The 26,449-nt window shown below is 44.9% G+C and overlaps 1 protein-coding gene across 2 annotated transcripts in view; it reads right to left on the bottom strand.

The window, feature by feature from the left end:
• Nucleotides 1-1,138: 1,138 nt before the first annotated feature.
• LOC126528453 (uncharacterized) overlaps nucleotides 1,139-26,449 on the bottom strand; it is a 330,965-nt gene continuing 305,654 nt past the window's right edge. Inside the window, exons 2-7 of one of the 2 annotated variants that reach the window (XM_050176335.3) lie at nucleotides 25,375-25,501; nucleotides 18,972-19,114; nucleotides 16,751-16,871; nucleotides 10,723-10,892; nucleotides 7,231-7,396; nucleotides 1,139-4,498 (exon numbers count right to left, since the gene is read on the bottom strand). In XM_050176335.3, the coding sequence (XP_050032292.2) occupies nucleotides 4,264-4,498; nucleotides 7,231-7,396; nucleotides 10,723-10,892; nucleotides 16,751-16,871; nucleotides 18,972-19,114; nucleotides 25,375-25,501 (962 nt within the window). In that variant the 3' untranslated portion in view covers nucleotides 1,139-4,263. Of the gene's footprint in view, nucleotides 4,499-7,230; nucleotides 7,400-10,722; nucleotides 10,893-16,750; nucleotides 16,872-18,971; nucleotides 19,115-25,374; nucleotides 25,502-26,449 lie in introns of both variants that reach the window. The other variant, XM_050176334.3, reaches the window with a different exon arrangement.

The following is a 26,449-nucleotide window of genomic DNA, read 5'->3' on the forward strand; positions in this document are numbered from 1 at the left end:
TCCCTGTGGCAGCAAATGCTGACGCAAGACGTCAATAACAGTGCACAAGATCAAAGAGGCGAGTAACTGTAATGTAGTGCTCTTGAAAGTCAACAGAGCACTCTTGAACGTTTTAGAACTTGCGTGAGCAGCTGAAGTTGCCTGAGTACAGGCTGCTGTAATGCTGTAGTTGTCACTGAAAGCTAGACTAGTTGGAAATACAATATTATTTAACCTTAAAGAAGAAGTAAAATAAGAGTAAAAGACGGAGGAAGACAAAAGGAGAGAAAGCAACAGTAGGGCACCTATACAAATGTTGGCTTCTGGCAAGAAATCATTGCATCTCTTCTTGAGAGCCTCGTCAAAGATGTCCAGTCCGGTATATGAGGAACCAATGCTCCCACTCGACTGTTAGGTGTGCACAGCGCCTTATGTGCCCCTACAAATTCCAGTGTTCCTTCTGTCCTGTTGCTTTCTATCCTACTGCCTTCATTCCTCTTTTACAGTAAGAGCTCAAACATTTTCTGAATAACGCTGTGATGCTCTTTGCTCTCAATACGTTAGCTTCACGCATACTAGATAAAAAAGGCGAAGGAAATTTCTTCTCTGCGCTAATGAGCTAAAGAACCGTATCTACATTTAGTGCAGCGCTGTACTGTGCGGCATGAAGAACCGTGTGAAGCATGGCTGCTAAAATTTCGTGTTTTTTCAGAATCCTCCTCCATTTACACTTGCATTGCTATAACACAGGTCAAATGGTCACAGGTCACAGGTGGGCAGGTCAAATAATTTATGTACGGGGTTTTACGTGCCAAAACCATGATTTCATTATAAGGCAAGCCGTAGTGGGGGGCTCCAGATTAAGGTTGACCCCCAAAGTACTTTAGGTACACCTAAACCAAGTAAACGAGTGATTTTGCATTCAGACCCCATCGAATTGCAGCTGCCACGGCCTGGATCGAACCCGCGACCTCGAGCTCAGCAATGCAACATGACGGGCATATGTGTGCGTGCACACTAATATGAGCAGTATGCTGAAGTACATTGCTTGATCTCCCAATCTATCCTCAAACATTCACGACTTCTCTTCAAATGGCAGTATGTTGTGACGCAGTTGAATGTCACTGCAACAAACTGCAATGGCAGTGACAGTACAGAGTTTGTTTGGCCATGTATATTTATCCATGCTTCATTGATAAAACAAAACTAAACACTTTACAGGATGTGCTTACTACAGCTCACTTGATGTCTCATTCGGGTCCAAAAGAACTGTATTGATTAATGTGTTGGAGTGAATTAGTTTAATGTTTACAGGCTGGTTTTGATAATTTGTAAACATCACAATCTCCCAACATTAAAATGTGGATGCCCACATTTGTGCATCCAATGAACAGGGTGCCAAAGGCTTCAGTTTAATGGATGGTGTCTTAGGCGACGTTGGTGACCTGGAGGGCATTGCTAATAGCCTGAATCAGTGAAGTTCGTTTTTGCAGTAGCATCAATGATTTTAGAGGGCTTCGACAGTTCACTGTACAAAAAAATCAAATAAGAAAAGCTAAAATTGCTAAAGCTAAAGTTTGGCAACGATGAAGCTGCATAGTCAGAAAGCTTCTAGCAGATTAACTTGCAACAATTTCTGTACGAACTTCTAAATAGCAATGAAATCTCATGAAGACGTTTTTGTTCCAGACGCAGGTTCACTATGAGGACATTTAGTCTCGGCAGGTTACTTGTTTTCCATGGCAGGGCACTCCTTACAAAACATGACAGCTGGCATTAACATAAAATTACTAAACCTCCTAATGCCTATTCAACGAGGACTGTTGCAAGAAAGCAACTGCAGGTGAGCATCTCCAGCTGTGAAACAGCTCGCTGTTGGTTAATTGCTATCAACCATCTATTTTCCAAGGAATTTGTCAATCATGTGTCAATTTAAGGGATTATTGCAGTGGCTAGATGAGCAGACTAAAAAAAAAATGTAGCTAATCATGAAAACTAGCTTATACTCGCCGTGCATCTATTTTGAATTTCGTTTCTTGAGTTAAGTGACGACTGTGGGGTGCTCAGGGCAGTGATGGATTCGCTTTTGCACCAACTGTGAGTTGTGGCTGATGCAGCATCAGACCATAATTCATTCGCTGTAATGGCATCTGAAAACAAAAACATAGCCCTTAAAGCTAATGTTTGACAGTAACTTTCCAGGTACTGCCTTGGGTAACATATTTCAGCCTTGTCTGCATGACAAGCTTGCTGTTAAGACTGAGGCATGCCATCTCGAAAGTTGTGACTGGATACAGAGCATAGAAGTTGTGAGTAGCTGGCCTTGCACAAATGTTTGCTTCTTTGTCAAAAAATCTGTCACTTATCCTTTGGCCATAGAGGGAAGGAACAGACATGTGCGGATGGTTCACCGCTAAAGGAAGCCATAGGTTAGTATTTTACCATCAATTATTGCTTAGACATGACATAAAGGCCCAGACAGTAAATTTTTAAGTATAAACGTATATACAAATGATAATATTAGTCACCTATTTCTGATGAAGGCGAAGAAATGTTCTGTTTACATAGGCCTTAATAGCGGTCAGGTATTTTATTCAACCGTGGATCGTACTGTCCACCATGAGCAGGTAGCCCGTAATGCTTAGTGCATTTGTGCAGTTAACCTGGCGACCAGTGACAACTGCCCCATCTTCTGGACCAATCCATCTGGAAGTTAAATGCTTACGCAGAACGCGATGCAAATACCACTACCAAAGTAGTGGCCTTGACTCTCGATGTCCACACTGTCGTGTAAAGTGGGACATGAGTGATTTAATTGTGACTTGCATGCTTCATTTGTCTTATTAAATGCCTATGTGTCATACATGTCACCACAGCATTGCAAAGGAGTCATCATTCACAATAGTCAACTGCATGCTTCAGGGCTAAAAGAAAATCATGCCATGTTAAGAACATGCCTCAGCTATGCATTTAAAACAAACTATTTTTGGGCTGCATATCCACATGTACATAATAAAGATAGCAAAAACTGCCATAAAATCTCACAATAAGAACTTTTTCCTGAGTTTTAGTACTTGAAACTGTATTTCATAGTATGTCTATGTGCTAGAAGTTTTCAAAGTGTCTGTTTGCTTTTATATGTTCAAGAAAAGTAAGTGTTATAAGCTGTACGATATTAGGATGTTGGCATGCTTAATTTGCATCATGTACTATATATATAACTACATTACCAGAATTTGACTCTTCAGATGTTTCTTAGTCATATTATCTGTATTCATTTTTGTTTCCCTAAATATGTAAGTTGTGTTGTATTCTAGTTCTCATTATGTGTAATATTTTACAGTATTCCGCCTACATTTTCTTCCAAGAGATTACTGCACGCTTGGATCAAACGTCAAAGTAGCATGATTAGCCAGAGGTGACAATGACAACATTCGCAGTGGCTCAGGAACCAACCAAACAGCATATAGGGTATCTTTTTTTTTCTTTTTAGCATACTGGTAAGGTTTGTGCGAAATTCTTTTTGATGTCGTTTCTTCTTTCTTGCCCCACCGTCTCCTAGCGCATGCATTTCCTCCTCACCCTCTTTCGTTGCAGAGCACTGGGCTTTTGAAATGAGCGACACGAGCCAGGACATACCGTCATCAAGCTATTTCAGCGCTTTCTTAGTCTTTAACCCGTTTTTTGTAGCCTTCTGTCAAGTGTCACATGCTCTGATGCAAAGCTTGAAAAGCATTAGGTTGGCAGCAGGCCCTTTTCAATTTCGTCTTTGCAAGACGAATGGCAATGCTTCTGAATAACCTGAAGCTGGTGTGAGTGTATGTATATGCCTTAACAACACATGACTCAATGCGTGGTCACTCGTTGTTCACACAACAATGAAAAATGTTCTCATGATGGTAGCAGCAGGACGAGATTTCTAAGCACATTTGATAAGATAAATTTTTTTAGTGCTCTTTCTGGCAACTTTTCTGCAAGAGCTACATGCAGCGGCTTCTTTAGCTGCCCTTGTTCCAGCTCAAACGTCTCTGATCTGTGGTCCACATGTTGGTCCAGCCAGCAATGTCAGAAATAACAGCATCTAAAGTATTATCAACAGGAAACTGACTGTACCTGGCTTTCTACTAAAATGCCTTGTTCGAAGATGTTTGCACTGCTGCGAACAATACACATTCTGCTTCCTCTCACTGTTTCCGTCGGGCATCGTTCGAGACGCCCCACCTATCACCAGCGCGGCAGGTGCTGTCTCGCGAGCGCCATCCTCTCACAGTGCAAGGCAATAAATCAGTGCTGCACAGCGAGGCAGGCCGAGACCATCGCAAGGACAAGCATCACTGCACTCGTTGACACGACTGGCGTCGCGGCCGAGCAGAGACTTGAGCCATAGTAGTAGTTGTCGCAGTGGTGCCCGATGAATTCTAGCGTCTGCTGTATGATGCTCTCGACGAGGGCGTTGCGATCTGTGCTGCACTTGACCTGGACGGCTGTGCGGACACAGTGGGCATACTCTCCGAAGGCGCTGCATAAGTAACAGGAATAAAAAAATATAGATGCGTCGGTAGAAAAGCAAAGTGCTTCTATACAGCGTTTAATATCTATGTACTTATTTTCACTGATGATGTAACAATGTTGCTGATGTTGAAAATGAAGCGATTTGTCCTCTTTTTTGCTACTCTGAACTTTATGCACCCTCCCACCCCTGTTTTCTGTAGTGTCATATGTATTACTTGGACCAAATATATTCAGAAACCTCAGGTACCCTTGCATCCAAAATTAATGCACCACACCCCTAGCTTTGACCTCTAGTTTTGTATGCATCTGCTAGCAAAGATGTTATTCTTTTCAGTTGAGGCTGCTTGTGAGGCATTTGACTATGCCTTAGACTAGAATGAGCAGTGGCTGTAGCTTCGTCAAATGATGCACACTCACAGTTTAAAAAATGCTTGGATGTCTGTTCAATTTCGCTCATGACAGTACATTCTTTTCAAGAGTACAAAGTTTGGAAACTGGACAAAAGCAATGAAAGCGAACAGAGAGGATATCCATGTCCAGTTTTCAAGCTGTAATTGTAATTAGCTGGAGTGTCAACTAGCACATTCCGATTCCCCCCCCCCCTTCTGTAGTGCACGTGCAAAGGAGGTGTTTCTTGTTATGCGCAAATTGTGTCTTGTTACGTGTCCTCACGGCAATTCCGGACGCAGTTCTGTGAAACAACCATGGACTTCAATACAAAGAACATTAATTACAAAACATGCAAAATAATATTGCTCTTGAAGACCTATATTGTGCCAATAAATGTGAGACACTGTCAACATGATGGCTGTAGCAGTTTCACCTGCGCATATTTTTGCACTTTTTACCAATCTTTCGGATGGTTACAAATAGGTACGTAGCCTATTTGCAGTGGCATTTTATACATGTGACAATACAGTATCACAGTCTTTTGTTAGTCTTAACTCGTACCTCACTGAAATATGTTGCATAAATCCTGACACACGTAAATAACTACAAATGAGCAAACACAATACACCAGTATGTAAGGGTAGCACCCATAGAAGCTTGCATTGTTTGTGCTGTAACCTCACAAGTTCTTGTTCTTGAAGCTCAACACAAGCGAGCTGATGTCATGGAGATGCCTAATCCCGGTTACATAAGGCTAGCTGCATAAAACTTAACATTGGCTAAATCGGCTATAATTGAGCAGTACGTATTTACTAAGTTGCAGGGATGTTAATTGCCTAAATTTCGTATAATCTACAAGGATGATAATTTTCTTATTAACTACTTTTAAGTAATTACCACAGCAGACAACACATGGACCTTGCGGTTGGCAGATGTGATGCAAATCCCAGAAACTAGCCTTTGAGGTTTTCAGCACACCCATGGGCCGCCTAATCTTGGGGGTCACGCTGAGGAACTGCACTGGTTCTCACGCATGTCATTCATGATGTCATGTCATTCGTGTCACATTATGTTATTTGAGATATTACATGTCATGTCACATGTCTTATGGAAGTGGCGGCTTGAGATGTTGAGGCATTGACGGCTACAAAAAGATGGCGTTGTGTCGGCGAACTTGGCCTTCTCCGCAATGCAATGAAAAATTTGATGTCATTTTAGACCGTGTGAATGGGTTCGGTGAGTAGTGGTGCGAACGAAGAAAGGAAAAGGTATGCACAACTTTGCTCCCCTTGGGAGCATATACAGGGACACTAGCTTGGTCGACTCGGTTAAAGTTAGCTAAGGTTAAAGGCCCGAATATAGTCCGGCGTTACCAGCATGCCAGGCAGTGGCCGGCGAAGTCAAATGCGCCATGCTGGCAACACTAAGACTGATAAAGTTTTGTCCTCTGTATTGGCTCGCAGCAGTGCAGCGATCAGTTCCCGCTGCACAAGCGCACAAGTGCGCAGTGAGTGAGAGCTTTGTTGTTTGTTCACGGCACAAATCTGGCATGCTTGCCTCAGTGAAACTGAACTGTAGGCTAGCATACTGCTGGCCAGCCAAGTCAGCATGCGATGCACTCTGTCTCTGTTCCAGCGGCTCCGGTGCGAGATAGGACACGATCTATACAGCAGCACTTCCAATTTTTGCAGACGTAGCATAACTCCCCTGTGCGTGGATCGCGTTTGCGTTACGTTGGACTATATCTGTGCCTTTAGCTTGGTCACAGGAATGCACAATTCATCTCCAAGAGGAGACGGAACACATCGAGGCTCTGCTCGCTCAACGCAGACAGCCAGACACGCCAAAACGGCTTGACTTGGAGAAGAATTCTTTGCAATAAGAGAACATCATGGGGGTGTAACGACACAGACACAGCAGCCGAAGCAGTGAGCGTGGTGTACGAACTCTGTGGCTAGAGGACGTGTGGTACCTGTTCGTTGATACACGGGAATGGTACTAGCAAGAGAAGCAGACGACATGGGCACTGGTTCTCAACAGTCTAAATCACATGTCACTTCCGACGAGTGACAATGTCAGCATGCTTTTATTTTTTCAGTTTTTGTATGAAAGATGCGACGCACCCACTTGCATTTCAAGTGTAAAATTTTCCACAGAGGCTATTGTACATTTATTTATTTATTTATTTTACAAGTACTGCCAGCCTTGTTACCAGGCCTTAGGCATCAAATTATAAAATTATCAAGTACATCAAGTACATCAAATTATCTGGAACTAGGCTTTTTACGCGATCAAAAATTTCGTTGCAGTGGGCCTTTAAGATGAAATAAATGATGACAAAACACTGACCAGCAGTGCCTAGTCTTGTACTCTTCCTCGGACAGCTGCAGCCCTGTGGACTTGCGGCTGGACGACTGCTTTCGGTTGCTAAGGCCGGCTGTGGCCTTGTTGTGTCTGTCAGAGCACCGTTGCATGTCGCTCTTCACGAGGCTCATACAGGTTGCCTGGTTGATTGCTGCTAAGGAAAAGGTCAACAGGGTGTATTAGCCAATGCCATGGCACTTCTTTTAATAATTTATGTTTGATTCTCAAGACGTTTACTTAGCAGACGCTAAAGAATAAAATTATAGACGTGCCGAATAAAAGTAAAGTCACCACTGGAGTTCAAGTACGAAGTGTAAGAATGTTCTAGATGTTCCAGGGGATAAAAAGGTGGACCGATGTCACAAGGGGCATTTTCAATCCCGACGGAACCCAATCAGGATCAAGTTTGTCGATTTCCACTGGATCCATTGCATTGGTATGGAAGGGAGCCAATTGCAATAGAGAAATTGAATGCAGATGGGGCGCAGTTGCGATCGAAAGTGCCCTGTGTAACTAGGGTATAAATATCAAAGCCAAAGTGTTCATGATGGCTATGCTACTGAATCTGCATATCTTTACGAAGCTGAAACAGTTCTTGTAAAGGCACCTGACACTTCGACATTTAATTAAAAATATATGGATGAATAGTATGTGCAAATGTTGATGGGAGAAGGGCGAAGATTAAAGTGGCATCTAGACAACATTTCCAGTAATGCATGTAGAAGGCAAGCTAAAAGAAACATGGACAAGAAAAACACAAACACAGAAGTATGAACAAAAACACTTTCTATAATTAATAACAAGAGAGTGCCATTTAACACTAACAGCAGAACCTTGTTACACTGAACTAACATATGACATAAAAATACCTTCATTTTATCCAAAATTCATTATATGCATACTGACAAATGTACTAATTTGTCTTTTTCTGGCGACCATTCACCTCTTGCTAAGAAATGATACAAAGTTGTCACTCAGCACAAAACCCACATTCCTGTATAAGAACTTTCTCTAACGTGATTGTCAATTCTATTTGTTTTCTATGTTGTTGCCAAACAATGTGTAGTCAGATTGCTTATGCCATGGAAATAGTATTGTAAATTCTATGCACACAAGCACTAGTGATAATGCTGGAAGCTCTGACGAGTCATGTATAAATAGCCGACGCGCTTGACCCGCTGATCATATTTTGATAGTGGACGACTGTGCTCACTGCTTTTGATGCGCTTGATTGTTACTCATTTAACTGGGCACATGTTCACACAATAAAGAGTTAGTTTCATGACTCACAGCTTTTTTTCAACTGTCTGGTCCTTCCCCGTCCCTATGATGTGACAATATATTTGTTGCCCAGCAATATGGGAGAGAAACATTTTATATTTACTTTTGGTCTAAATATTGTGGGGACATGAATGCAGACAATATCGTCAAGAAGACAGTTCCACATTTAAATGAGGTGCATCAAGGCACATGAATTGAAGGCAAGAGAGAGGCCAGAAAAGTATGTTTAGGTTCATTGAATGTATAAACGACATGAGGTATGAGAAGGCCGAGAAAGAGGGAGGATGGTTACATGTTCACTAGAAGATGGTTTAGGAAACACCCAAAGGAGGACTATGACTCTGCGTGATTCTAAGGCACGGAAGAACAACAATGATCTGATTCATGCAAAACTTGTGACTGTGTGATTGCGATCTTTTTTCTTGCGAAACATGGTGTGCTGCGCACAGTACGTTTAAGATATCCAAGTGTACCCGGTGCCTTCACAGTAATTTTATCTATGTGAGTGTCTCACATTAGCCTTGTTGTGAGATATACCCCGAGGTACTTATAGTATTTGGCATGACAGATGTGAATGTTATTAGGCGAGTAAATGTAGCCTGAAATGGACTGTTTAAGGGTAAATATCATAAGTGCTAAATGACATTTGCCTGGGCGAATGTCAATTTGTTACTGTATTTTTTGTCATGCATTTGTAGTTCTTCTTTATAATATTTCTTAAGATTTATTTCATTCACGGCAGCTGCGCTGCAGTCCCGCTGCAGTACATGTCTCCATACATAACTCGTTTCGACAGTTGCAATAAGTTGTGTAACTGTATTGATTCAATACTAAATGCATTACCACTGACAGACACTGCGAGACGGGTTCTGCCGATTTCTTTTTCGCTGCACAAAAAATCTAGGGACAACAATATTTGTAGGCTGCAGTTTTATTATTTCCTTTGCATGTAGTTGTGTTTTCAATGTGACTTTGCGGAGGGCACTACTACAGCAGTGCATGCAGTTGACTTTTGTTTGGGCACAAGAATTCTCATCAGTACAGCAGTACGAAAATCTAAATACAACAGCGAAATTTAGCTTACAAGGTTCCACTTTCCCACTGTATAGCACTGGCTTGGTGCCTTCAGATCTTGTACCGCACGAGAACGTGCAGCATAAACAACATTTGTAGATGAACGTGCGGCTTACCAAATAAAAACATGACTTCATGCTCCGGGTGCAATCATGTAATAACTTTACACAGCTACAACACAACATAGTCTCAGATGGGCTCTATCAAGAAAGAGTAAGTGGGGAAGAGGTGTGCAGATCCTCTCATCACAAATTTCATGCATTTTGAACAAAGAGCATTGAAGAAAATATGGGGTATTGCTTTTTTGGTCACTCTTGTATAGAGTTGTGGCAAAATCTGTAAAACAAAGGTTGTAAAGTTTGTGCACAATGGTTCAAGAGCCAGCGCTTTCCAGCAGGCAACAACCTGAGCAGTACCAAGACATTAGTGAAATCAGTCAAGTCATAGAGTTGCACTCAAACTGACAGCAAGAGAACTATTTCTACAAAGGAAATAGTTGGTAGAACCTTTACAGAAAGGATAGCAAACATCTTTAGGTGCATATCCTGTTTTAAGGTTCAGTCTGTGTCTGCACATAATAAGGTGCACCAGGCTGCATAAACTGCACCACTTCTTGCAGCTTAGCCATCCACCCTGAGTGCACCTATGCAAAACACTTCTTCATTGGGTTTGGTTCGTAGTTGCATTCACAACAGCTTATTCAGCACCAACTATAACAGCTGCCATTGATATATTTAATGTCTACGGTTGTGAAGAAAACTTAGACCTCTCATTTTTCCATTGTCGTCGATTTGACAAAGGCAATCAATGTCCAATGTATTGCAGCAATTAGCCAATATGCACTGACTGTACAGGTGCCAGTGAAGCATGGTGCCCTCAATGATCAGCTTAGAGGGCAGTGATGACGCTTTTGAGCTTTTCGACAACAACTGGCTCATTGCATGGTGCTGTCTGTGTACGTGCACACATTCAACCCCTTCCTTTTTCACTTATATCCATTTCCCTCCCCCAACATAAAGTAGCTAACTAGACGTTCCTTTGGCTAAATCTATACTCTCTTCCTCTCTTTTCCCTGCGAGTCTGAGTGTGTTAAGAGTGCAACGTCTCCTGAACAGTGCTCACCTGGAGTGGGCACGCTCTCGATGCGGAGCGGCTGTCGGTAATCATCGCTGCACATCCAGGACAGTGTCGGCTCCCGGTCATACAGGAACAGGCCCAGGAACTCAACTCCCTCCTTGTTGCACATCAAACTGGTGGCCCGCCGCATGCACCTTTGGTAGTTCATGTACCGCCTGCAAAGCCGCAAAGACATTTCGTCGTTTTTCCAGATACTGCAGTGCGCCATGACCAAAAGCTTGTCATGTGTAATGATGCGTCATTTAGACAGATAAAAGGGCCCTATGCACGAAGAAAACACTCGGCTGAACTTACATGGAAAATACGTTTTACCACTACATCTCTTGCGAAATGCTGACAATTAAATGTGGATGTGACACAACTATATATATTCATCAAGTTGTAAGCAATATATTACACTGCATTCTGGACCCCAGTGGAAACAATTCTTCCACGGGACATCCGAATTATGTCCCAATACCCATGCATCATTTCAAATACAAAGAGGACATCTGGTGGACGCCCAGTTTCAGATATCCTATTAGATCTGCCAAGGATCTTGCACATGTGCCTCTTTCGGATACCCTACCACGAATGCCCCAAGATTATCCCACATGGACCTTTTCTGACATACACGTGAATATTTGTTCCCCAATTAAGGTTCTGCCTTTGAGTTTACTGGTAGCAGAATTATGGAATGGAAGGAGCAGGACCGGGCCTTCCAGCGCAGCAAGAAGCTAATCACCAAGGCTCCAGTGCTGGTGCACTTCGATCCTGCCAAGCCTGTTCTTACTGTAGATGCGTCGCCGTACATTGTGGGAGCCGTCCTGGCACACCGGGACAAAAATGGACAGAAACGCCCTGTGTCGTTTGCTTCTCGACGGCTTCATGCTGCAGAGCAACGTTACAGCCAGCTGGACAAGGAAGGTTTGGCCCTCATGTTCGGTGTCGAACGCTTCCACCAGTACCTGTGGGGCCGGAAGTTCGAGGCGGTCACGGACCACAAGCCGCTGTTGGGGCTGCTGGGGCCTGACAAGGCAGTTCCTGTGCAGGCATCACCTCGACTGGTACGGTGGTCCTTGAGGCTGGCAGCTTACAGTTACCAGCTGGTTTACCGTCCAGGAAAGGACCTGGGACCTGCTGATGCCCTGAGCCGTCTGCCTCTGCCAGAGGTGCCCGATGCTGTGCCAGAACCTGCTGAAGTGTTCATGCTGGAACACGCGTACCCGGAGGTGCTTTCTAGATCTGTGGTATCTCAAGCGACCAGCCAGGACCCAGTCCTGTCACAGGTGGTCAAGGCAGTGTCCCATGGAGAGGAATTGGTGCAGCAGGCCTACAGCCACAAGGCTGCTGAGCTGAGCTTGCAGCAGGGCTGCCTACTGTGGGGTTCGAAGGTGGTGATTCCACAAAGTCTCCAGTCCAGGGTTCCGCAGTTGCTGCACGCAGGTCATCCAGAGATAGAAAAGACCAAGATGGTGGCTCGGTCCCATGTTTGGTGACCTGGCCTAGACCAAGACATCGCTCACTTGGTGCAGAGCTGCCAAATCTGCCAGGAGCGTCAGCGAGCCTCGCGTCATGTGGAAATCACCCCCTGGCCCTTCCCACAGAGACCCTGGTGCCGCCTACATGCAGATTTTAGGGGACCTTTCAAGGGCCATTACTTCCTGGTGGTGGTGGATGCCTTCTCGAAGTGGGTGGAGGTTCTACCTATCACCACTCCATCAGCAAGCGCGACCATTGCAGCGCTACGACAGGTCTTCGCCGCCCAGAGGTTGCCGGATGTCATCGTGTCCGACAATGGTCCTGCTTTCGCCAGCGCAGAGTACCTGGCCTGGCTGACAAAGAACGGAATCCGCCGGATGATGGTTCCGCCGTACCACCCTGCTTCAAATGGTGCAGCCGAGCGGGTCGTGCAAACCATCAGGCAAGCTCAAGAAGAGCCAGACTGGGGACTTCCGTACGCAGATTGCGCGGATGCTGTTTCAGCACCGGACCACGCTCCACGACTCACTGGCTGTGCCCCCTGTGAGCTCCTGCTGGGTCGGATGGTCAAGACACACACGTCTTGCATCCGGACCTCCAATCCACAGTGCTCTTGAAGCAGCTGAAGCAGAAGCTGGCTGCTGACCAAGGATGCCGTCCCGGGCCTTTGCCAGGGTCGAGAGCTCCAGTTTTCGCCAGGAACTTCCGTCCTAGCCCACCCTGGTCTGCCGGACAGGTGGTGTCTCCTGCCAGCGCCTCATCGTTGCTCATCCGCACGCCGGCCATGTCAGGCCAGCACCCTCAACTGCCACTTCTGAGTTCCAGCCCGCAGGAGGACTAGCGGCAGCACCAGTCGCTTCCAGCAAAGCACCACCCACCTCGGAGGCAGCAACCGTAGCCAGTGGTGTGGCACCCGTTGAACCGGTGTCAAGCCCAGCACCACTCAGGAGGCCGACCACTACGGACCTTCTGGATAGAGCGAGGCTGGCTCAGGCAGCACCCGGTGTTGCCACACCTGACCCATCAACACCGGTGCCCGGGCAGAGTGCTCAACGGTGGAGGCCACCGGACCGTTACTCGCCTGGATAGCAGGCACCGTAGGCCCAGCTAGGGTGGAGGCAGATTCTCATATTTTGAACATGGACGTTTGTTTTTTATTTAACAAGCATACTGGGGGTAAGGGGGTGTAGCAAGCATGTGATGCCCCCTCAGGCATAACCTTGGTTCACCGCTAGACTCAGTGGCCTGCCAAGCTCGGCAGGCAACTTTGGTCACCGCACCGTAATAAACACCGACGAGCACGGCTGCTCAGCGGTCAGTCATCGTTCAGCACCACCACGCTGCGGAGCATCTGTCTATCAGAGGGTGCCTTTATCCCTCCCTTGTTCACGATCCCAGGTGGATCGTGACAGTATGTTTCCTTGCATGTTCGAATTAAAATCTGAAGTTATCATGTCTGCAGCTTGTGTATGCTTTGCACTTTACGAATTTTCTGGCAAGATTTACTTCAATTAGCTGAATAAGGCACTTGAACTTGGCAGAAGGCCTAGAAGAATAAGGAGCATATGGCGCACTTCTGCACACATGCCTGTGGGCTTAATGTGTGCACACAATGTATCTGTTCTTGATGCGTGGGCACTCCGCCCATTGCATCTGTCACACAGTGTGTGCTGCAACCGTAATTGACATTATGGCAAATACTGTTAAAAGGTGATGACAAATGTCCATAAAATGCATGCAGCATGTCCCCATAATTCTCCTTGTGGACATGCAAGGGATGTTTGCAGGACACAGAAAGTGCAGCCAACCAGTCATATGAGGGATGACCGCAGGACATATTTGACACATTTCTAGGATATCCATGCCCTTACAGTAGATATCTGTAGGATATACATAGGACGTCATTGTTGTCACCAGGATATATGTAAAAGTACCAAACAACCTCAGAAACTCAGCGTTTTCCATTTTTACGGCTACTACACATTAGTGGACACATATCCCAAATATGAAACGCACATGGTGTGGTAAGTTGCGTTCTTGCACTTCGCAAAGCTTGCCATGCAGCTGAACATAAATCATGAACTTCAGAAAATATAATAGCCATTAACAGTGATTACAAGCACTAGAGTTGTGACTATGCAAAGTGAGCACTGCATGCAATTATGAAATACCAAAAGATGTCAAAGTAAATCAATCTATGCTGGAAAGGAACAGCAATGTGCACAGCTTTCTTGTGTGATGAGAATTGTAGTTGTAATTTCTCTGTAAATAGTTTCACTGACACTAGGCTAAAAAAAGTCCTAGTTCATATGAAGATTTAGGCAATTTGTACCTTCTATCACAGCTGAGTGCTGAATTTTCACTGAAAGTAGACTCAGAAGTTCTTATATGATCGGCAAAGTTAAACTGCTAGCACACAAAGGAAAATAATGTGGATCTTGCATAAATGCCACTTTTCACAGTGCTGTCCCAAAGTCAACACTACAATGTCAATACCTTTAACTAAAACCAACTGATGTAAAATTACTGTACTGTTCTGCCATTTAGGTATTAATGTATTTCAGCCTTTAGGACTGACCAGCTTATCCTAATAGTTTACACATGTTAATACGTAAATGCCAACCACCCATTCATTCAGTGGTTCATTACATCAATGAGTGAATGAAATATATTTTACATGAAAAATTTCATTAAATCCCAGCCTTATGGCATTTTTATTCTTTTCAACATCTTTGTAATAACATTGCTTGCTAAGTGGCAACTGCTGTGTATGCTAGCATTTGATTACTGTAAATGGTTTTATTATGTTCTAGATGGTCATGTGAAAAACTATTTCAGAAAATGTTCAAATTTTTGAAATGATGGAGGATTACAGTAACCATCTAGTAAATATGCTTAAAAGATAAATTATCGACGGAAAATAAGTGCACAGGAAGACACACACGAACAGCCGAGAAAGATTTCTGTCGATCTGCAATGCACCATCTAGCCTATCTGTAGGTGTTGTTAAAGATAAATTATGTTATCCCCAGTACACCTGTTTTACTTGACAGTGACTTGTTGGCAAAATTTATACCATTAATATTTCTCTGGTAAAAGGAATAAGGTTCCTTACATACCAGGGCCAGTCCGTAGTGATCTTTCTTATTCTCATTTTATTTCATTCTTTGTAATTGGCTCTGTCACATTGGACTGACATCACCCAGACAGGCCACTCAGCATGACAGATAAGACATTACAAGAATTGAAAGATAACTATTACACAACACTACACCTGGTACTGTTATTCAGAGTATGGGTTCATATCTTTCTAAGGAGCCAATCTGCACCATAAAATATAAAAGTTAGTTGTGTGCTACCATAATTGCTTCCTAAACTACTGGAACATCCATTGAAAAATCCCAAATGCCTAACACTGTGTTTCACATAACTTCCAAACAAACTAACATAAAGAAAAATATGTTATTTGGCAGATCAGTTAGAAAAAAGGCATAATTGTCATTAGCCATGCTGAACAAGAATTTCTTTTTTTTTTTTGCACAGCACTTAGCAAATTATGCTCAGCTATGACACGTTTAAAAACATTTACTTTAGGCTGTAAGATTTACTTCAGGAACCAATAATGCCATATATAAAATGCCATATGAAATATTTCTGTAAGTATTTCTCACATTTTTATTTTTTTTTAGTTTCTCCACTTCCCTTGGGGCTATCTTTTGCATGGTTTTTCTTTTCAAGCTCAAAAAAAAACCAAAATATGAGATAGTACTGGCATTACCACTGACTTCCATGTGTATATTGCAGAGCTATAAAATGTGTTTTTTGAGAAATAAGCCAGCATTTGCCCAACGAAGCTAGCGGACATTGCACGCGGCAGCATAAATAAGACAGTCTAGCCAGCAACATCATTTACGTCATAGTGAAGGTTGAAAACCACTGCAGCTACAGCTGATAAGCCTTTAAGTCGAAAGCTGGCAAAGAAATCTGATAACCCTTACTCCCATACTTTCTCAGCCATCATGCACTTTGGAAATGCATGGAGAGCAGTGCGATCGAAGGCACAAAAGCCAATCAAGACATCACATTTTCTTTCTTTTTTTTTTTAGGGCAAAAGATTAGCCACGTAGGTTGCAAAATTGAAGACACAACTGCATCATGTAATAATGAACCCATCGTATAACAATTTTCAAACATAGCCTTTTCTCTTTTAAACATTCAAACATTGGCCAATTCTAAATAGCTAGGGACAGAAGACAGCTTACTCAATAGAAAAAGGACAGGTAGAACTAGAAAACATTTGTAGAGCAAGAAACATCTACAATTGCTCTAGACGACTGCAAATAATGTACCATTAGTCTCATCCAGCTTCAATCTACTGCCACGTTTCTTTTTGTTCCTAAAAGTTTTTTAACTTACTACAAACACCCTTTAATACCTTTTGAATCTGCTACTGCTTAAAAAGTGATACAGACATCACTTTTGCCCTTCTCTACAGTGCCACGATGCAGTGTTCATGAAGTATGCAGAAATGTGCATTTCCCACACAGCTCACCTGCACTGCTCTTCAGATGGGTACTTGCTGTTCAGTTGGTATTTCTTCATCTGCACATCATACTCATTGTTGCAGCGTTGAACTTCAGGCTTCTGAAAGCATGCACCATCCTTCCAGTGCTCTGCAGAGAGAAGGACAATGACGGTATGTTAGACACTGGTGTCGAAGCTTCAGCAGTTCAAAAATAGCTGATGCTGATGCACCAAGAAATATGCCAGAGTGGTGCAATCGTAATGTAGTGAACATGAATTTGATATCAGAAAACTGTAAATTGGTGGGTTCAACAAGGTTCCTGTGTGTATTATCAACATCTCTCCAAAATTTGTTGTTGGCTAGGGTCATTTCAAATAATGCCAAAAACAATGATGTAATGACAGTATTCATTCAATGGTTCCGATTTACACACACTCACATGTGAAGTGCATCTGGTGAAACCCTAGCAACAAAACTCCAGAAATGGCTTTTTCAATGAAATGAAACACACCAAAATGCCTGTGTACCTCTTTCCATCCAGGTTCACAACATGTAAGGTTCATCCTTACAATATAGTTTGTATAACATGTGTGAAACTGCGCATTTTCTATTTAAAAGACATGCAGAGAGAAATAATGCACTTATAAAGTGGTATTCTTGCAGTCATCTGTTGCAAATTTCTGTATGACATTTCCTAAAGTTTCACCAAACGTACACGTGTATAAAGTCACATCCCTCAATAGACTCAAATTTTTTTGTCCTCTATGGATGCTCTGCTAGCTGAACTAGTTGGATTTCTCAAACTAAAATACGTGAAAAAAATCGTAAACTACGAGATACACGCCACCTACAGACATGATACGTCTAGGATTGTAATTTGACTATACGAGAAAATATAATTTTGTTATGTGAAAACTCAAAAGAAATCCCTCTTCCAGCGTTTCCACCATTCATAGACCGGCCACGGCGTCCGCCATTGCGCTCGCCGACGCGTGAGTATCTGGAAGGCCACGGAGCGGCGCGCCCGGTTCCTTGCAATGCCTCTAGATGGCACTCGCCTAAACCGCATCGCGGTCCACGCAAGAGGCCGCGTTTCTACCGGAAAGCCACCATTCGTGCATAGCGTTCACGGCCAGCGTTTCCCGGTAAACATTACGGTTACATACGCCCCAGTTGCCGGGAAACGTGAGAAGGAGTCATGGATATTTGAATGCTATCGCGTTCCACTCTCAAAGGCGAAGCTTAAGCGTCCTTCAGCTTCTTTAAACAGTACTCACCGAATTGAAAAGTGCTGCTCAGGAGCTCACTTGACATATGTAACTATATATATCGTGACCACATAAAGCCTACAGACAATGAAGCCAAGGAAAGCATCGGGGTTGTGGTTGAAATTGGAATGTAGAAAACAATGAAGAAAATGGAAATGAAAGTGGACGAAAAGATAACTTGTAGCCGGTGAGAGCCCAACCCACAACCTCCGCATTAGGCGTGCGTTGCACTACCAATTGTTCTACAGTGACAGCTATCAATTTGTCCACTAACTTGGCTATTTATAATTACCAGATATAGCCCTAGGAGTGTTAGCCAGCGCAACTCAGAGCCGCAGTGAGCGGATGTGGAACAACCTTCTTTTGCCCGAAGGCGTCTCGTAGCACGTGACGCCAAATTATTGTAGCTTTCATAAAAGTGAAGAAATGATAAATAAATGAAAATGAAAGCGCATGAAACAACTGGTCGTGGGTGGGATACGAGTTAACCCATGTCTTCCAGAGGCGTCAGTCGCCATCTTCGACACTTCCCTGGTCACACGCACACACACACACACACACGCACACACACACACACACACACACACACCTTGGCACAACTAATGCTAACGCATTATTAACAACCGTCGGCGTGTACAGACAAGTGAACGAGCTGGCACCACCGATGCTGGCTTCTACTGCGCGTTCTCGCCGAAGTCATACCGTCGTTTCAAGGCTCCGACGCAGGCTCCATTACTTGTTGTTCAGAACTCGGCGCACATGGGATGTCTACAGAGGTCGATAAGCTGCCAAGATAGCTGTGTCTGCCTTCACTATTTATAAAGAAGCTATGCGAAGTCGGCGAAACGGAAACCACTTCGCCCGGACTACTTTGCGTACTAGTACACGTGCACAAGCTCCACCTTCTTAGCTGTCGCCTCGTAGCCCCCCACTGACCATGCACTACGTGACCCCACTGGTTCCAGCCTCGGCGCACTTGCCTTTGACGGCGTCCCGGTCCTCGCACGTGGCGTACGCGTACTTTCGCGCCGAGCTGATGACCTGGGACTTCTCCTCCTTCTGCTCCAGGGGCAGGCACTGGGACGTGTAGTTGAGCAGGCAGTTGAGGTTCTGCCGGATGTACCTGCACGCACAAAGACAGACACACGGTGATCCAGAATGTCCGGGCTCGATGTGGACAGGACATTCTCCGCGTGCGTGTAAAGTGCAGGAGCAATATCGATCAGATATACCTGGCATATAATAGAGGTAGATAGATGTTTCGTACCCTCCGGCAGATGTTTTGTCCTCGAAGTGGGACATAGATAATCGGCTGTGCAAATATATTTTCAGTAGGTGCCCTTGCAGATGCATATTCAGACACATATACGGGGCACCTTTACAAAAAGGCACTCAAACAAAAATGAGGTTAAAGCACGGTAGCCAGCTTTAATGAACCTGTAAACAATATATTGCCAGTCATTACATTGTAGTCTTATTAACACGTGCGCGAGCACGTTGCATACGAAACGCTGTTTTGACGTATAATACAGAGGCTATGTCGCAAACAACTAGGTAATGCTTAAGTTATATTGATGAACTTTGCCAAGTAAAGGTTGCCCTACAATATTGAAGGATGTCTTGAGGCAGCGAACACGAAACAAGAGTCGGGAAACGACAGCCCAGTCCTCCGAATCAAATCAACAAAAGTGTCCATCCATGGCTATACTCGGAAGTAAATGACAAAGATAAAAACGCTACAGAATTCTACTTGTTAGCACCAAGCGCGATGCTGCCTATAGATATACCAGACAGGTAACAGTCGGTAACAACTAGTCGGTAACAACGGGAGGACGATAAGAACGCAACCAAATCGAGCGAGATGTCTTCTGCGGCGTCATGCTAACAGTAAGCTCAATGCCTGGCTCCACCGCACCCTGTGCCATTATCGGTTTTATATGGATGAAAACGCACATGACCTGCCGTGGTTGCTCAGTGGCTATGGTGTCGGGCTGCTGAGCACGAGGTCGCGGGATCGAATCCCGGCCACGGCGGCCGCATTTCGATGGGGGCGAAAACACACGTAGGCTTAGGTTTAAGTGCACGACGTTAAAGAACCCCAGGTGGTCGAAATTTCCGGAGTCTCCAACTACGGCGTGCCTCATAATCAGAAAGTGGTTTTGGCACGTAAAACCCCATAAATTAATTTTTGAAAACGCATATTATAATAACTGTTACTACGCCGTTACCTGCTCAGAAGCGATTCTCCTGTTTTGCTGCTGCACAGTTTTTTTATTGTTTCATATACGCTATGTTGAAGCACACCACTGTTGCTAACAATAAAAAAAAGAAAAGAAAGGCGTGTTCACTATTTTCGGCTTAGCTATGTTCAGCCAAAAAGAAGAAAAAGGGATGTGACAACATGTACTTTATACAAAAACTCCTCGCGGCAAGAACAGTCCAGAGACGCCAGCTTCAGAGTTTAATCATTTACAAGCAACCGCGCCGTTCCCACCCAAGAAGATAAACAACTAATCTTGTTTCGTCACCCCATCTTGAACTCTGGCTGTGTTTACGGCATTAAACCTTAAGTACATTACAGAAATTTCTGCATCAAGCAATTTGCAGTGACGGTAAAGTAAATATGCTCAGTGGATGAAATACGCGAGTGGGTTGCAACGACTCCTTGAAATGGATTTGAACATCAGGTAGTGCTAGCGGAAACGCATTTGACGCGCAAGATTAGGCGACGGCTTACGAACGCTGAAAAAAAAAAATAAGAACGAAGTTTCCGGCAGTGACATAATATATATATATATTTTTCATTCCATTAATTCACGCTCAAACAGGAAACTTCTTACGTAATTACGAGCAGCTAACACAGTGCGCGACACAGCGTGACCCAGTGCATTAAAGTTAAGCCCACGCGTAACCTACACGGCCACATGCCCCCACGAACGCACGGAAAACTAACGAACGAAAGATGCCGTTTTGCCAGCTGCAGCAAACGTACGGAGCAAATAGAAAATGACACACCTAGTAAAAATATTGTGCGTCAGGAGAAATTTAAAGCGACATCTGATTGGAAGTACTCACGCCCAAAGCACTTTTCGAGCTTTTCAAAAATGTTTCCAGCGATATCTAGAGTTCCTCCGCATAAATCGAAATGAGATAACTCACTCGTGAGATGACACTACTCGGGTAAGTGCATTGCCTTGTACCCAGCAATCAAAAGACGCTGTCAGATCGGTATCCTTTCGACATCCACCACGATAATACACAACGATATCTCAGCGACGAGCCAACGATGTCCCATGGCCGTGTCCTCGCACTATCGTTCGGCGGCTCTTTCCTGATTTGGCGGGCTCTCGTGCGCGTGACAGACACGCTGGGTACACAATCCGGGGGATACAACGCTGGGAAAGGTTGACACTTACGCGTGCTTACCTTCAAGGATACTACATGTCACCGAAAAACGTCGTGCGACAGATGCCAAGCAACGTATCCGAATGAGAGCAGAGTTTAAAGCGTACGTGGTTGTGGTACACGTAAACTATGCCAAGTATTGCGCACATACAAACGAAGAGATGAGAGTGTTGTGCAACAGTATAAATTGATCAGGAAATGCTTCTCTAAGCAGGTAAAACTAAAGCACTCCAAGTATCAGAGTGGAAAAAAGAGACCTTATTTTTCTCATATGCTGAAAAAAGTATGGTTCAAATGACACATCTGAAGAATAATGTTCTCTTTGTCTCCGAGACAGGACGTGCGTACTGAGATGGTGTCACACGAACAACCAACCTTTCACACAATATATCGGACAGAGCCACAGGGCATGCAGGGTGTTTCACGTAACATGAAGCAAGGATTTAAAAAAAAGTGGTTAACCGCAACTGAATTAAACCAACGAAATATGGTTTGCCGTGCGCTCCTTGGGGTATTATTTTACATTGTGCTTAATTCGTTAACAAAGATCAAATATGCAAAAATTTCTAATATTCGCTTTAAGGCCAAGTGCGTTTCTTTACGTTGTAGAGCGTATTCCAAAACGGCCGATCCAATTTCTTGTGGCAACGCACATACATGGTGCGACCGGCGTTTGAAGAAAGCCCGTGAAATGTGAAATAAAACCCCGTGACTGCGCTCGTGCGCTATCGTATCGCGCTATCGCTCGTGCGCTATCGATAGGCTCGACGCACGGCTATTAGCCGTGCGTCGAGCCTATCGCTTATCAGGGACGACGGCGCTTCCATTCCGCGTGCCACCGCCACGGATGCTGGCGCACTGTGAAGCCGATGCCTAGAGCCGCGGCTTCTCACTTCGCCACGGTCAGCACGAACGATCCCTTCGCACGAAGCGCGGTTGAGAGCGCTGCAATACGGTAGCGCATAAGCGCAGTCACGTGTTTTTTTTTTTTTTTTTCATATTTCGCGGGCTTTCTTGAAACGTCGGAAAAAAAAAAAAAAATCACCGCACAGCATGCACGTTGCCGCACAATAATCGGATCGGAATGCTCGTTTCGGAATCGGATCGTTTTAGAATGGCCTCTACGACATAAGGAAACGCACTTGGCCCTAAAGTGAATATTACAAATTTTGCATAATTGACCTTAGTTAATTAACTAATTAAGCGCAATATAGAAATATCCTAAGGAGCTCCACATGACGGCAAACCGCACGTCGTTGGTTTCATTCAGTTGCGGTCAACCACGTAAAAAAAAAAAAAAAAATCCTTGCTTCATGTTACGTGAAACATCCTGTGTATAGGCGACTAACTTGGAACAAGAAGTTTCATCAATGGTAACAAGTGAAATTATGCAAAGGACAACAGTCCCCGTTCCATGCACATTGTAGGAGTTGGAGGCGATCCCACCGCTGGCGCCAGTTGTAGGGGTCGAGGACGGACTTCGGGATGAAAAAACTTGGGAGGGTTTATTTTACATTATTTACAGTGAGACGTCAATGAACAGTCGTACAGTCATTACGGGCCGGCAGCAACTCGGACGCTGCGGCCCGCGGCAAGAAGTTCGAGAGAGGTGAATCAGGGGATGCTCTGGAATCCTCGGTCTGCGTCTTTTAAGCCCTTCGATCTCTGGAAGGCGCGTCATGTTCGGCCAATGCGAGAGCCCGCTCCGATGACGCCACCTTCGGCCATTGGTAGGCACCCGTGCGGTGGTGTCACACCCGGCGGCTCCCCGCGGTCTTGCCTTGCTGTGGTGCAATGCTCTCTTCAAAGGCGGCCGGTGAGGCGACGCTTGGGCCCCAATTGTCCGAGGGCCCCCTACTCCCGGCGGTATGGCCTCGCTGGCTTGCAAATGCCCTCTTCAAAGGCGGCCGGTGCGACGCTGCCAGGCCTTCCCGGTACATCACAGCCGTCTGGCTTCGGGACTCACGTTACCTGGAACAGTGCCGGGCTATCCCCTCGCTTTCTGGAAGAATCAAGCAGTGAATAGCTACCGGCGGCGTACGAAGTGGGGGCCTTCAACTTGTTTGCACGTGCGCTCCTCTGGAATGTGCTTTCCGTGTTTCTGCATTCCTTAATTAGCAGTGGCGCGATTCGATGTGGTCTGGGGAACTCGAAGTAGGCTCAGGAAACAGCCCCATATCTAACAACATATGTTGCGTACGCAGTATTGGCTACGTCTTTCTTTTTTTTTTTCGGGAAAGGTAATAAAATTTACGCAACAATTTCGTTTGGCAACTTCTTATTTATTTAGTTTGCTATTTCTATCCCACTGGAAGACCAGGAGTCGGAATTGGAATTTCGCCACGCGCATGCGAATAGAAAACAACAATAACAAAGAAGAGTAAATTAAACACACGAGTGATGTTATAAGAATTCGCGCAGTATGTAATTCTACAAATACATCTGCCTGCAAGTGAAAGCGCAGGTCCCGTAAAACTAGGAAACTAATAACAAGAATGAAACAAAACTTATTAAATCTTACGTACATTAGATGTAACCTTAAGTGTCACTCTAACTGAATCCCCCTGAATTTGTCTTTACCTCTCTCTCTTTTTTCTATCCAGAGCACACGTGCTCTGATTCTATTTCCCTTTCTGAACAAAATCTGGCTACGGTTCATCTCGATAGCTGCAGAATTTTCACAGAAACTCTGGCGAGAAGCAATTAGATCAAACAAAGACGTGCAAAAGAAGCCGGCATTAAAACGCCTTTTTTGTTTTGTTATTAGACAGCTTGCCCTGTGGCATAAGGCAGCTTACATACCTTACATACACGTATAGACGGCCGTTTTCAATAAATATAAGCCTAGAAGGGATCTGTGACGCGAACCGTAAATCCACCAACTGTACTCCTGAGGTCGGCTTGGATGCAGCCCTGCTTTAGACAGGAACCCATAGGCGAGCGAGTCAGGGACACCAATGCAAGATGTGCAGCAGGACTGCGATAGCAGCTGGGCGAGGACAGAGCGGACAAGCGGTGCAAGAAGGCTGGCCAACACATTGCGCAACCCGCAGAAAGGTTGCAGCTGGGCACCCGCGCGAATCTTCCGACCTCCTCGCGGCGGGAGAGACAGTGCGGGAAGTCTCTGGTCCACACGGAAGTAATCAATGGGCGCGTGTGCAGCGGCGAAAGATTTCCCATTCTGATAGTTCCGGAAGCGCTGCAGGTGTTTCGGGAAGGGCGGTAACGGAAGTGCAGTTTGTGACTCACTGCGGTCTGTCCGAGTGTATCCTGGCGAAGGAGGCGAGCAGAGTATCACAGCGGACAGCGCGGGAACGTGGAAAAGCGCGCTGTGCACTCTGTCGGCGAAAAAACAATCCGTTCAATGGAAGGAATCTGTGCATACAACTATAGGTTCTATGTTTCTTGTTGCAGTATGGATCGTGAGGTGGTGAAAGGGTCGTACAAGGCCATTAGCTCGGTGACTGAAGATTAGGACACGTGGAGAACGTGGTATGGGAAATGTCTGCGCTGCTTAACTTAATTTCCACGCAGGCAGCGACGTCAACTGCAGTGGCGCGGCAGCCTTCGGCAAGCTCGGCGCATATCAGGTATGCCCGTAGTGGGTTTTATTTAACACATTTTGATGCTGCCCCACGCGAAAACGTTAGGTTCATATAACACCAGGGTGTTAAGCTGCGCTACTCGGTGCACGCTCAGAATGGCGCACAACAGCGCAGACGACGGGATAAGTGATGCAGGCAACGCATCCGTCCTGTGCGTATCACTTGACCCGTCGCGTGCGCTGTTCGATCGCCATTTGACACTTATTATTCGCTTCGCGAAATATTTGGGAGTGGAGCCCGATAGGTATATGTAGGAAACGTACTGAGCTCGTAAATCAGTTCATTGCATTTCAAGTACATACATCGATTCGTTTCTGAGCCTAAATTTGCGACGTCCCAGCCAACTCGAAGGTTCCGTAACGCGCTCACTTACCGGCATCGGGAGAGCAGCTCGGGGACGGTGGCCCTGGAGGCGTCGTTGACTTGCTGTGCCAGCAACACTGTCTCGCACTGCTGTGCCCTGGTGGCGCTGCAGTCCGCGAACTGGCTGCTGCCCGGCACTGCGTGCACAAGGAGAGAGGCGTCCCGATGAGGAAACGTCGCCGGCATTTGAGAAGCAGAGTGTTTAAAAAAAAAATGTGCAGGACTATTTGGTGTCCAAACTAATGCAGGTTAACGCAGAAGGTTCAACAATGAAAATTTCCAGGACAGCTCATGCCGGTATGAATGAGCCAATATGGTGGAGCACATGCACTTACGGTAAAAAGACTGTGCTCTACATCGCACTCGGCATAGTGGACGACCATCCGCACGCAGAACAGGGAGTTTTAGGAGCCCGTTCACACTGAATGTTATAAAACCCCTGCTGATTTTTTTTTTCTTAATCAGGTTTGGACACTGCACGCAGAAAGAACAAGAACGGCGCTTAGATCACACGGTGGTGATTGTGGCTGCAAGGTGTTGCACCATGTATAATCAACAAAGTAAACTTTACGCGGCCGCTGCACAGTTAATTGATGTGCCAAGCGTCGTATAATACTTCCCTCATTCACAAAATGAGGACCAGAGGCCACTAATTGGGGAGGGGAACGCAGAGTTGGGTAAACAGGCCCCCACTAGTTGGCTACACCGAAGCAGGTTAGCGTAAGAAGGTGCCCTGGGTTATCCCCAATGTCATCTTGTAATACTTTGAAATTCGTGTACTAAACATTTCTTGATGGCAGAGGCGAAGAGCTTCGCGAGTTTGGGCCTTACAGCAGGCAACATCGAGCGATTAATCTTTATCACGTTTACAATACTATCGATACGTACGAGGATAAGCAACATGATGCCCCCAGATTGCAACCCGAAAGCGGGACGCATTAACACAGCAAAAACTAATATAGCCAGCAAGTAATAGATTTGAATCAACAGATCAGCAGTTACGAAAGCCGGAATAAGAATTTAAGAAACACGAAAATCACCAGGAAGCACAACTAAGTAACGCAGCTGCAAGTTTTCAGTATGAC

This window comes from Dermacentor andersoni, chromosome 9 (assembly GCF_023375885.2).
Source record: "Dermacentor andersoni chromosome 9, qqDerAnde1_hic_scaffold, whole genome shotgun sequence".
Lineage (NCBI taxonomy): Eukaryota > Metazoa > Arthropoda > Arachnida > Ixodida > Ixodidae > Dermacentor > Dermacentor andersoni.